The sequence below is a fragment of the Panthera onca genome, chromosome A1 (genome assembly GCF_046562875.1).
Source record: "Panthera onca isolate mPanOnc1 chromosome A1, mPanOnc1 haplotype 2, whole genome shotgun sequence".
NCBI lineage: Eukaryota > Metazoa > Chordata > Mammalia > Carnivora > Felidae > Panthera > Panthera onca.
In genome coordinates, this window is record NC_138339.1 from 116,675,367 (window position 1) to 116,688,152 (window position 12,786).

General features: G+C 41.4%; 1 protein-coding gene across 3 annotated transcripts in view; it reads right to left on the reverse strand.

Annotated features, from left to right (window-relative positions):
- The window catches only part of STK32A (serine/threonine kinase 32A), a 125,742-nt gene that overhangs the window by 43,780 nt on the left and 69,176 nt on the right, over positions 1-12,786 (reverse strand). For all 3 annotated transcript variants that reach the window (XM_078449861.2, XM_078449871.2, XM_078449858.2), the window contains exon 6: positions 184-221. In XM_078449861.2, coding sequence (XP_078305987.2) covers positions 184-221 — 38 coding nt within the window. The remainder of the gene's footprint in view (positions 1-183; positions 222-12,786) is intronic.

Consider the following 12,786-nt stretch of genomic DNA (forward strand, 5'->3'; position numbering starts at 1 on the left):
AGAATAAAGTCCCCCCAGATTGTCCCTCCCACCCATCAAATATCCGCGCATAGAACTCAGCTAACTGAACCACGAAGGGTCTTTCCCACGTGTAATGCTCCTTGGCTGAGGATGATCATTTTTGTCCCGTGTGCTTTGTGCTATGTGCAAGTCACGTGGATCGCAAACAAATCATTTACTTACCATGCTCATCGAGCAAAATATTGTCAGGCTTCATATCCCTAGGAGAGTAAAAGGAAAAGAGAAAGTTGCTCATAATTAGACAAACAAATGAACAGAACTAAAGGGCAAAACTAGAAATGCACAAGAGTTCTCAGTGGGGTTGAAACAGTGAGCTAGCCCATCATCGTTCACAACCTCATCCAGTTCCCATGGTGCCTCCCTGACATGGTTACCAGTAATACCCCCAATTTCTAGATCTGAAAACTGTGGCTCAGAGGTTAAGCAACTTAACTCCAGGCCACAGAGGAGGAAAATGGGCAAACTGGGCTTTGAGCCTGAGTCTCTCTCCTTCAAAAGCTCAGACTCCGTAATGTACTTTACTTTAAGCATGTAAGTAGAGCTCCTAGGGTCATGTGAGCAATTAAATTGCCATAAGGTGGTAGTATTAATTATCGGTTTCATTTATGTCACTCTGGAGTGAAAGTCAAGACTAGAAAACAAGGAAAAAAATGATCTATCATATGGTTATATTTTAAACTTGCAGAGATCAGGATCTTTTTAAGGATGATGCTATGATGCCTCTAGTTACTTAATATTATTGCTGGGGTGGTCAATGGAGTTGGCCTAGTCTTCCACACATTAACGAGATCCTTAAATCCACTGGAGGAAACAGAGCGCACCCTCTTCCGATGAAGGGAGTAGTGTGATGGTAAATACTTAGAGAAATGGCCTGTAGCGTTTTCAAAGTCCTCAGACGCGAGTATTACTGTAAGCAGCACTCCTCCATAAGAGGACAGCACTGGCGTTGGTAGGGGCCCTGGCTGTTACCCTCTCAGGTTTTTACTGCCCTTCTCTAATGTTCCATTAAAGCCCTTCAACCTAAATTCACAAGAGCCATTAAAGATGAAATTCTGAAATAGGTTTTGGGGGCACGTTTTCAGCCTAGTCAAGTGGCTTTTATGTCACCAGAATAAGGTGACCTTGGCCTTTGACAGACAGACACTCTCAGGGTCCTCTTTTCTTGAAAATATTCATAAATAACAAGACCCTTGCCTACAAGCAGGACAAAGTATATGCCACACCACCATGCAGGTGCATGGGTAGTCTCATGAACTCTGAGTATCTTCTTATTTTGTTTTTTAGGTCCTTAAAATTGATTCTGGATTCGTAAGTGATCATCTGTATCCGTGGCACATTTTCTTTGGTGCAGGGTACAGTTGGCTAGAAAGAGTGTCAGGGGGTTTTAAACAGTTTCTTTCTTTCTTTCTTTCTTTTTCTTTCTTTTTTTTTTTTTAGATTGTGTCTCAGAGGCCTAGGAACAAATTCTTTTTTTTTTTAATTTAAAAATTTTCTTAATGTTTGTTTACTTTTGAGACATAGGGAGTGAGAGACAGAGCATAAGCAGGGAGGGGCAGAGAGAGAGGAAGACACAGATTCCGAAGCAGGCTCCAGGCTCTGAGCTGTCAGCACAGAATCTGATGCCAGGCCCAAACTCACGAGCTGTGAGACTATGACCTGAGCTGAAGTCGGATGCTTAACCGACTGAGCCCCCCAGGCACCTCTCAAACAGCATGTTTCTTTGGGTAAACTGTCAGTATTGCAAACTCAACCACAAACACGTGGATGGATTCCATTGTTTCAAGAACTGTCAAGAAACGTCCAAACTCACTTATATGAGACAAAGTCCCTTTTAGAATCTGGCTCCTGTGCTCCAGCCATATAGAAGCACATGGGGTCCCCCACATGCTCCCTGCACCGCCCCCCTCGCGCCCCGGCCGCTTTCTGCTGTTTGTTTACCTGAATCAGAGCTCTTTTACCACTGTACTCAGAAAAAGCAGATTCATCCCTCACCCCACAACTCCAATGTCACAGCCATTGTTAACATTCCTTGTACAAATCTTTAATTCTCTTATTCTCTTTGATTGTGCTCACATATTAAAACCCCAGTATTGGGCCTTGTTGAGATGAGCACTGGGTGTTGTATATAAGCAGTGAATAATGAAGTGTGAATGTACTCTGTCACTTGAAAATAGTTAAAATGATAGCTTTTACTTGATGTATTTTTTGTGGACAATAAACTTAAATAAATAAATATTATCATCCCCATTTCCACTGCCACCATCATCATCTGTCAGTTGAAGCACTGCAGCAGTACCTTCTTCTTGCTTCTCCTATTGTCTCCTGACGATCCACTGACCACATACCACCCGGAGTGGTGTTTTTCATTACACACATGTTCCCTGCACGACATTCTCTGGCTCCCAACCTCCATGGAATAAAATCCAAACCATTTACCTCTGGCATATATGCCCTTTACGTGTTCTAGCCCCGCACAGCCCTGAGCTACACGTAATAGCATCCTCTCCCTGCCACACACCATGCTCCAGCTGCACTGGTCTGGCCTGGTCTCCTTTGCACAGATGGCCCCCTCTGCCTGCAGTCCTGTTCTCCTAGACCTTCACTTGGCTTGGCGCTTCCTGTCATTTCAGATCTCTGGCAAAACATCATCTCCTCCAAGGTTCTTTCCTGACCACTCAATCTACAGTAGCCTTCCCTCCGTCCTTATCTCTTCACCTCCATCTTATGTTCAGCACAGTACTGTTTTCTTATTTATTTATGGTTTTCCTACCTCCATTGGAATGCAAGTTCTCTGGGAAAGGATATCTTTTCTGTATTGTTCAATGCTATAGCTCCCAGGCACATAAAAGTGCTCAAAAGAAAGCAAGGGCTTAAGTAAATATTGGTCATAACAAGTCCCTTGCCTTCTCAAACTTCTGGAATAATAAACCATACATCTCTTTTCCCCTTAAGAAGAGAGAGAGGATGGGTGGCTGGGTGGCTCAGTTGGTTAAGCATCCCCTTCTTGATTTTGGCTCAGGTCATGATACCACGGTTTGTGGGATCTAGCTCCGAATAGGGATTCTCTCTCTCCTCTCTCTCTGTCTCTCCCCTGCTTGTGTTCTCTCTCTCTCAAAATAAGTAAGTATTTTTTAAAGAATAAGAGAAAAAAGCCCCCTTTCTCTATGCATCATAAATACAATGATCATTTTTGTATATTACAGTAAAGAGAAGAAAGAAGTGATTTCTGCAGAGTCCATGATTTCAGAGAGGAGCTACAGAATTTTGGGGTGATAAAATTCAGGTCTAGGGATACACACATTCTGTAGAAATTCTTCTTTGTGTCTTGATTTGATGAAATAGAAAAGGCTGAATCAGCTGATGCCTACTGTGGGAACTATAAATAGTAATGTAGAAATACAATGCTCCCTGTGGCAGGGTCCAAGGCGGAACTGATAGATCTTCTGTTCTCACTTGAATGACTTTACAAGACATTAGTAGAGCTTAATAGGCTAATTACATCCCTTCACTGCACCTACCCTGGAATCAAGTTGTTCACCCTGCAATCCTATATGGGGTATTGTGAGAACAGGGAGCAAGAAAATCAGTGTATCCGAACCACAATCAACCCCTTCAGTGACCATGGCTTTCTGACAGGTCTACACTTCGGGTTTCATTCTTTGTTACATAATGAGCTCTTAGATTGGGTCCTCTCTAAGTTCTTGAGTGGGAAAAAATATTATACATACGATTCTATAATATATTATTTAAGACATCACACAAAGCCTATTGATCACATAAACAGACCTATGTTAAGAAACAAGTGAGATGGGGATAGAAGGATGGAAGGGATGATTGTAAGCAGAAACATGTAGTTTAGAAGAGGTGGCAGAAGTGAAGAGTGCTGGAATGAGATTGTGGGCCAGGTACATCCTCCATTTCTTTCTTACTAACTGGTGGATTCTATTTTATTTTAATTTAAATTTCATGTTTTTTAGGGGCACCAGGGTGGCTTAGTCAGTTGAGTGTCAGATTTTGGCTCAGGTCATGATCTCGCAGTTTGTGAGTTCGAGCCCCGTGTTGGGCTCTGTGCTGACAGCTCAGAGCCTGGAGCCTGCTTCAGATTCTGTGTCTCCCTCTCTCTCTGCCCCTCCCCCCTTATGCTCTGTCTCTCCCTCTCCCTCTCTCAAAAATAAACATTAAAAAAATTTAAATTTCATTTTTAAATTGAGATATAATTGACATACAACATTATATTAGTTTTAGGTATATAACATAATGATTCTATACTTAGATATATTGTGAAATGATCACCACAATAAGTCTAGTTAGTATCCATCACCGCACATAGTTACAGTGGTTTGTTTGTTTTCTTACTATGATGAGCATTTTTAAGATTTATTCTTTAGCAACTTTCTGCCTGCTTTTTTTTTTTGTTTTTGTTCAACTCCAGCATTTCCCACAATTTGTTCGAGGGAATATGAGTTACAAATATATTCTGTAATAATAAATATATGTATATGTACATATACATTGTTTGCATATTCATTTTGGGTGTGCTGGTTTTTCATAGATAGCACCGCTGTTCATTTATTCATTTCATTAACATATAATGCAATTATATATTAATCAGGAGCTGAGGGCAGTGATTTTACCATCCATAAAAATGTGATACAGGATCCCTTTTTGAATTTGTGTTTGTTTTCTCAAAGTGCCATTCAGGATAATAGTACACTCACCATATCTTTCTTCTCTCAGGTGTCTTCTCCCATGACTGCTGAACTTCTCCGTTGTCCGTAATAATTTAGCTTATATGTCCACTTAGCACAACACAAGCTAGAGCACTAGACCCCCATCCCAGCATCTGACTCTTCTCCAATCCCCACAACCTAACTGACTTGTCAAGGCATTCACCCAAGGAAGATAGGTTTCTCTGGTAATGGGGAAGGGCAGTAGGGACCAGATGTTAATGGACCCTTTGGTGAAAAATGATGACAGTTCTTCACTAGAGACCAGTTGAGGGAGTTACAAATAAGCACTTAAGCCAGCCTCTCAGAAAGAACTTCTTAATAGTTAGACACTTCCAAAGTTGGCGTGAACTATCACGAAATCTTAAAATGTGGATATTGTCACGGAGGCTGGATAAGTGTTTGGCAGCAATATAGCAAGGGTGTAGTGCAACAGAGGAACTAACCTTCCCACCTGACCTTTCAAAAACCTTTGAGCCCTGACCTTCTGTGAGCCACCCAAGCTTCTCACAGAGGTGCCCTAAAAGCCAGCTCCCTGACTTACCTACAGTCATACAGCTCATAAATGGCAGAGATTGCATTTAAATTTCATGGTTTTTCCACTATTGCTCACTCGATTATTTTAACTAGGAGGGCAAATAGGTTCCGAGCATGAGGCCAACTCTTTAATTACAAGTGTCTGTGCTGTTGAAAAGGAGGGCCTTTGAGGAGGGTGTCTGAGAAGAGTTGAAAATAAAATTTGTCAAACTGCTCTACTTCCCATGAGTAATAGAATGGTTCTAGCTGCCATTTATTGTCCATGCTGCGGCAGCAACTTGATATACAACATATCTTTTAAAAAAATATTTTTAATGTTTATTTATTTTTGAGAGAGAGAGAAAGAGCAAGTGGGAAGGGGCAAAGAGAGAGGGAGACACAGAATCCAAAGCAGGTTCCAGGCTCTGAGCTGTCAGCATACAGCCAGACACGGGGCTCAAGCTCATGAACCGCAAGATCACGACCTGAACCGAGATCAGAGGCTTAACCAATTGAGCCAGTCAGGTGTCCCTAGACAGAATATCTTTTATTGCTGACAACAGCCCCCTAACTTAGATATTACACCCATTTTTGCAGATGAAGAAGGGGTAGCTCAGAGAGTTTAAATTACTTGCCCAAGATTATATGCTAGAGCTGGGGTATGACCAGAGACTGTGAGGTGCAATCTTGGTTTATGTCTCAAATCTTTATATTTTACTCCTCCTAGGGAGAGAGAAGAATGTCCTCCTATACCTGGGGGTCTGTCACGTGGCTCAAATTAGCCTGCAGCAAGTTTAATTTTTTTTCATAGTTTCTATTGTATATTTGAAAATCATTTATCTTTTCCACCCTACTCTACAAGTTACCCATACCTCTTTTAATGTAAAAGTAAAGTTCTTCATGTCTTACTGTGGAGTAAATCTGTTGTTCTAGGAAGGTGAATCACGCTTATCCTGATGGTACAGACTCAACAGTACAGATCCTCCTGTTTGACAAGTATACCATCGCACTCACTGGAGATTTTTAGCCAACTTGCAGTCCTCACAGGCAGAATGTTTAATGACAAGGATTCTTGCCTTGCTGCTTAGCATTAGTCAATGCTCATTCACTGCTATTATTCAATTTGATTCACACAGATAGAAACCTAGGTCATATTTATCCATTCTACAACCAGGTAAGCTAGGACACAGTGTTAAGGACCTGAACCAAATCCCCCAACTATAGTGGCTGGCCTGAACTTGGGTCTCCTGGGTCTTTGCCTTAATCCAAAGAGATTTTAGGGAAAGAAATGTACTAGTAAGAGGAAGGGAAAAAGTGTACCAAAGTAAGAGAGACCAAAAAGTGTTCATCTATTGATCGTAACTGTCATGAAGGGTTTTTTCTTTTTTAATGCTTTTATTGATTTCTGAGAGACACAGATCATGAGCAGGGGAGGGACAGAGAGGGAGACACAGAATCTGAAGCAGGCTCCAGGCTCTGAGCTATCAGCACAGAGCCTAGCGTGGGGCTCAAACCCACAAACTGTGAGATCATGACCTGAGCCAAAGTAGGATGCTTAACTGACTGAGCCACCCAGGCCCCCCGTTTGTGTTTAAGTTAAATAAAGTAAAGGAATATTCATTTTGAGGAAAAAAGCAATTTGCTCCATTTCAGCTCCAGAGCTGAAAATATCCTCTCTGGCCACAGTCATACATGACCGGGCTAGAATTCAGGCCCAGGCCATTTGGTGCCAACATCTCTGCTCTTTTCTACCCTGTACGCTGCCTAGCTATAGGAGATAATGAAATTAGTCCCATCTTCTCCCTTGATAACCAAACCCCAATTTGGCAGTAACACACCCAGTCCCAGGTAGAGGGATGATTGGCATAAATAAATCATGAGAATCTAGTTCCCCTGTCACAGCTTCCCTTAATTTGGGGAGGAGCCAGTATGGTCAATGAGACCTAATACAGATACTACCATAAGGGCCTTCAGAAAAACTTTAGCTTCTTCAGTAAAAGATTATAAACAGACTTCTGAGACTCAGATGCCTGAATCTGTAAATCGAGAACAGTAACAATTCTGTAGGATTGCTGTGGAGATTTAATGAAATGAGGCACGTAAGCACCAAGAACATTAGTCTACACATAGTGATTATTCAACCGTCAGAAAACATTGAGCAAATGATTAGGAAACGTCCAGTGTAGGAAGGACTAGATGGTCGGAAAGTGATGTTAAGCTGATGAATAGTTGTTTTCAACTATCACCAAACCAGCAGGACATACTGATGATGCTAGATTTCATGTAATGCAACACATGAGAAACCAGGATAAGCCCTTCAAGTGCTTTATGCTGTATTATTCTCAAACAACCTTGTCACGTGGGCACAATTATTATCCCTGTTTCATAGATGGGACCCCCAGAAGCACAGAGAGCTAAGCTGCTATTATGAGAAGAGTCAGGACTCCAGGTTACCTGACAACAGAGGTGAATATTCGAAATACTTCACAAAGAACAAACATTGGCTAATCAGAACAGGCCACTGACCAGTAAGAACCTTGGAGGCCACGATAAAGGACCAGTATTGCAGTACCAGCAAGTGATGACTAAACAGAAGCCCTGTCTGACTTAAGGCCTTACTTAGTAAAGCTCCCATGGGCAGCAGCAGAATCACGAGGCTGTCAATCAATAGGAGGAAGAAGTTTTTGATAATCAGGTGTGTCTAAACATGAAACGAACTACTTTATGTAGCAGCGAGTATCCCATTTCTGAAATGGGACCAAATCCCATTTCTGGCTAGGAAGACAGTTTCTTGTTGGGGAGGTTGCAGAAAAGTAGCTGCCTTTGTGTGGAGGTAGGACTTGATTTCTAAGCTAACCTTCGCCTCTAATATCCTGTGGTTTGGCCTTGAGTTGTTGTACATCTGTCTGGAAAACAGTCTGGCTTCCCTTCATTAGCCACTTCTGTTTTCCCAAGCACTATAATAGGAGCTTTTCGTATTTTTCTGGCCGTATTATACATGACATGATTCAAGCTATTTTACAAATCAGAAAAAAATCTCAGAAAAAGTATGCCAATCCATTATCTACAGAGTGAGCAACTTGGACTCCAAATCTGCAGGCTCTTTCTTCCCTAATATCTAGAATAGCTAGTGTATCCCATTCTTTACCATTTCCATCCTGATTTTCTTACCACTCGCTGTGAATGCTGTACTCGTATCTCCAAACTGATAACAAATTCAAATATGTCCTCCTGCCTCACTGGCTTTGTATTTTCTCTAAAGTACAAACAAGAAGTAACAGTGAGCTACGGTGTTTGCTTGAACATGCTGAGCTGATCGGGCCTTGGCTCACCTGTCTTCTTGCTTCTTGAACCTCTCTCCACTTTTCTCACCTGTTCCAGCCACAACGACCACTGTTCCACTCCAGGACAGAACAGATTTCCACCTTAGAGTTGCTTGTCCCGCTAGTATGGGTTCAGAGGCCACCTGTGGACTACCCTTCTTTGAGCACCATACTAATGCATAAGGCAGCCTCTACCCCGAAGGTATACTCTCTTAGATCCATGGTTCATTTCCCATGAAGCACTAAAGGCAATCTGTAACTAACATGATTATTTACGTATTTGGTTCCTTGTTCTTTGTCTCCTCAACTAAACTCTGAGCTTTAGGAGGACAAAAAAAATATATTTTTATTCTTCAAAGCTCTATTCAAGAGCTATGTGCCTGACACACAGATAAGTGATCGATACTATGTGTTAAATGATGAAAGCTTCCAGAACGCTTTGCACCAACACGTGTGTAACCAAAGTAAATTTTAATTTGGACCAATTCACAGGTTGCATGTTAATGAAACTCTTAACCTTATAGAAATTATTAAAAGCACAGTTCAGGCTAGTTAAATGTTAACCTGTAAATGAGCGGTTCTCTGCCTTTGTCACATGGGTTTTCACAAATGGGTGGTCTTATGTGAGAAGGTTAGTTACAAAGCTCCTTTTGAAATTGCCTGATGCCCAATACAAAGAAGGCAGATTCTCCTGTTTTTGCAATGTGTTATTCATGCTCATTCATTATTTGTTAGCTCGGGAGCAGGTGCTGAGTAGAACATATCAACCTAATACCCTCATTACTTCACTGCCGTTTTGTTTTTGAGACTCAAGTGGCCCTTCTGCTGTGAGAGTTAGAAAAAGAGAACATTGGCAAGGCTTACGGTCTACTGAAGAGAAGATACACCAAAACAAAAAAAAGGGCATTTTCTTAACCATTCCACACAAAATGGCCACCTGAAACCAAAATCTGTGCTCCCACTGCAACATCAAATACACACACACACACACACACACACACACACACACACACACACATATAGTTTTTAACGTTTATTTTTGAGAGAGACAGAGAGAGACAGAGAGGGAGAGAGAGAGAGACAGAGCATGGGTAGGGGAGGGGAAAAGAGAGAGGGAGACACTGAATCTGAAGCAGACTCTGGGCTCTGTACTGTCAGCACAGAGCCTGACATGGAGCTCGAACTCATGAACCATGAGATCATGACCCAAGCTGAAGTCAGATGCTTAACTGACTGAGCCACCCAGGTGCCCCTTTTAAAAATTTTGTTAATGTTTATTTACTTTTGAGAGAGAGAGAGACAGCATGAGTTGGGGAGGTCAGAGAGGGAGTGCAACAGCAAATATCAATACACTGAAAAGAAAGCCAATATCAGGGGCAACATATAAAACCATTCAGTTAAGCAACCATTTTTTTCGACTTGTAATTTTCTCATACTGGACATACTGCTTTGACAAATTGAATAAGATTTAAGGGTGCCTGGATGGCTCAGTCATTTAAGTGTCTGACTCTTGAGAGGTCATGATCTCATGCTTGTGAGATCAAGCCCTGTGTCAGGCTCCATGCTCAATGTGGAGCCTGCTGAAGATTCTGTCTCTCCCTCTGCCTCTACACTGCCTGCACGCCCATGTGCACTCTCTCTCTCTCTCTCTCAAAAAAAAGGAAAAGATTTACCATCCCTTATAGATGCTTAGAAAGCAAAACAAAACACCTTGGGCCAGAGAAACGTTATAAGAAAGCCACAGATAGTCTCTGGGCAACATAAAATAATTTACCATATACTAAAGCTAATGGATTTGACTTACTGAGTATTCTCTTGGGTTACCCTAATTTCACAAGCAATTTTAATAAGTTTCTTTTATCTTGTCTTCAATCCCATGTGCGTGTGTGTGTGTGTGTGTGTGTGTGTCTGTTTAGAGAGAGAGCAAGCATGTGAGTGAAGGAGAGGGGCAGAGGGAGAGCAAAAGAGAATCTTAAGCCGGTTCTATGCTCGATCCCATGACCATGGGTTTATGGCCGTAGCCGAAATCAAGAGTCAGACTCTGAATGGACTGAGCCACCCAGGTACCCCAATCCCATTATATGGTTGAAGCAGTGTATCAAGAGTGAGGATAGAAGCTGTTCTGAGAAGTACCTGCTACATGCGAAGACTGAAATTTGAGCAGCTAAGAAAACTATAAAACCATACTTAGTTTGCTAAGGCTGCTACAACAAAGTACCACAAACTGAGTGGCTTAAAAAAAACCACCAGAAATCTATTGTCTCAAGTTCTGGAGAATACAAGTTCAAAATCAAGGTGGTACCAGGCCCAAGCTCATCTGACACCTGTAGGTGAGAATCCTTCCTTGCTTCTCCATAGCTTCTATTGGTTTGCTGTTATTGGCAGTCTTGGGCCTTTCTTGGCTTAAAGATGCACCACTCCAGTTCCCTATCTTGACATGGTGTTCTCCCTGTGTCCTTCACATCATCTTCCCTCTCTGCCCAAATTTCCTTTTTTGATAAGAACACCACTTACATTGGACAAGGGACACCCTAAAGAACTCAATGTTACTTGATTACCTCTGTACTCTATTTCCTAATAAGGTCACCTCTGGAGGTACTCAGATTTAGGATTTCAACATATCTTTCTGGGGGAGATACAACTTAACCCATAACCCATACCAACTAAAAATGTGTATCAAAACCAATGTTTGTTGCTACTGGGTAAATAGCAGTAAATAGCTCATCTGATCTTGAGGGTATCCTACTATTTTCATATGAGTGAAAATAAAGGGGCCTACATTAAGAGCAAGGTCTTTGGATCACATAGTCCTATTTTTGAATCTGGCCTTAGTACACTAACTATATGATATTAGGCAAGTTATTCAACTCCTTCATAGCACTGTTGACTATCCAATTAGACCAAGTATACAAAATGCTTATTATCACGGTGGCCAGTGGTATGTGAACAATAAATGACAGCTCTTCATAAGTCATTAAGAAGATGATACATGTACTTTGTAGTACACATTAAATGGTTAAAAACTGTCGGTGAACAGAAAGGAGTAGGCACCTTTTGACATTAGAAAAACATCTCTCTAGTTGAGTCACTCCCACAGGCTTCAGAAAGCTGGGGATGTCACTAAGTTGGGAAGTTCATTCATCTGTCACTCAGTGATCACTGACTAAAATGATTAGCTTCAGAAAGATGTTAGTTTTTTTTTCCTATGCACTATCATCTTAAGAAAATAAAATGTAACTTCCAAGATAGTACAGTGTGTGTGAGTCAGACAAAAAGGGGAAATCTCAGCCAAGAAAGCTCTGCCAGTAACAAACTAAAGACCTTGGTTAAGACAAATACTTTTGGTTCACAACTCAACTGCAAATAAGACCTTAATTGATGAGTATGCTAATAGCTGTTTATCACTCCTCATTGTCACAGCCTCTTTAGACAGTGCATTTTGGTCATGCCGCCTTCTTGGGGATAAATGAGTGCGTGGTAGAGAGCAAAGAAACAATGAGATCACACGTTGAAGAGCATCCTACCATGGCTAAGAGGAAAATCATCCTAGACCCTTAGGTATGAAGGGATCATTCCTGATCATTTAGTCAAACCTCCCCACATCTTCCTTGACAGGGAAGTTTGGGGCTATGTTTAAGGTCATATAAGAAATTGGTGTCAGAATCTGGTACAGTACAACTTCTTTAGAGGAAGTATGGTGGACAGGCTTTATTGTGATTCCCATGATTCCCACTTCCTGGTGTTTATGTCTTGTATCATCTCCAGCCCCTGAGTGTGGGCTGGTTGTATGGCTTGCTTCTAACCAACGTTATGTAGCAAAGATGATGAGATGTCAGTCCTGTGATTGTGTTCTAATATGTAATGGTCATTCAGTGTTATATGCTCTGCCTTTCTAGCAGACTCACTCTAGAGTTTTGCTCTCCTCACTGAATTTGAAGAAACAAGCTACCATGAGTCCTGCAGCCACAAGGAAATGAATTCTGCCAACATCCTGACTGAATTGGAAGTTGACCCTTCTTTTATTCCTACTTCAATATATCTGTAATCAGAGATGAAATGTTTGCAACTCTTTGCCCTTTTGTAGCTATCTATACAAATTGCCTAATTAGAGTTTTATTGCATTCCTATAGGATTCAGAAAGTAGGGAATATATATATATAACTTGATTAGACTGGGTGGGATAATTTTTACAAAGAGGA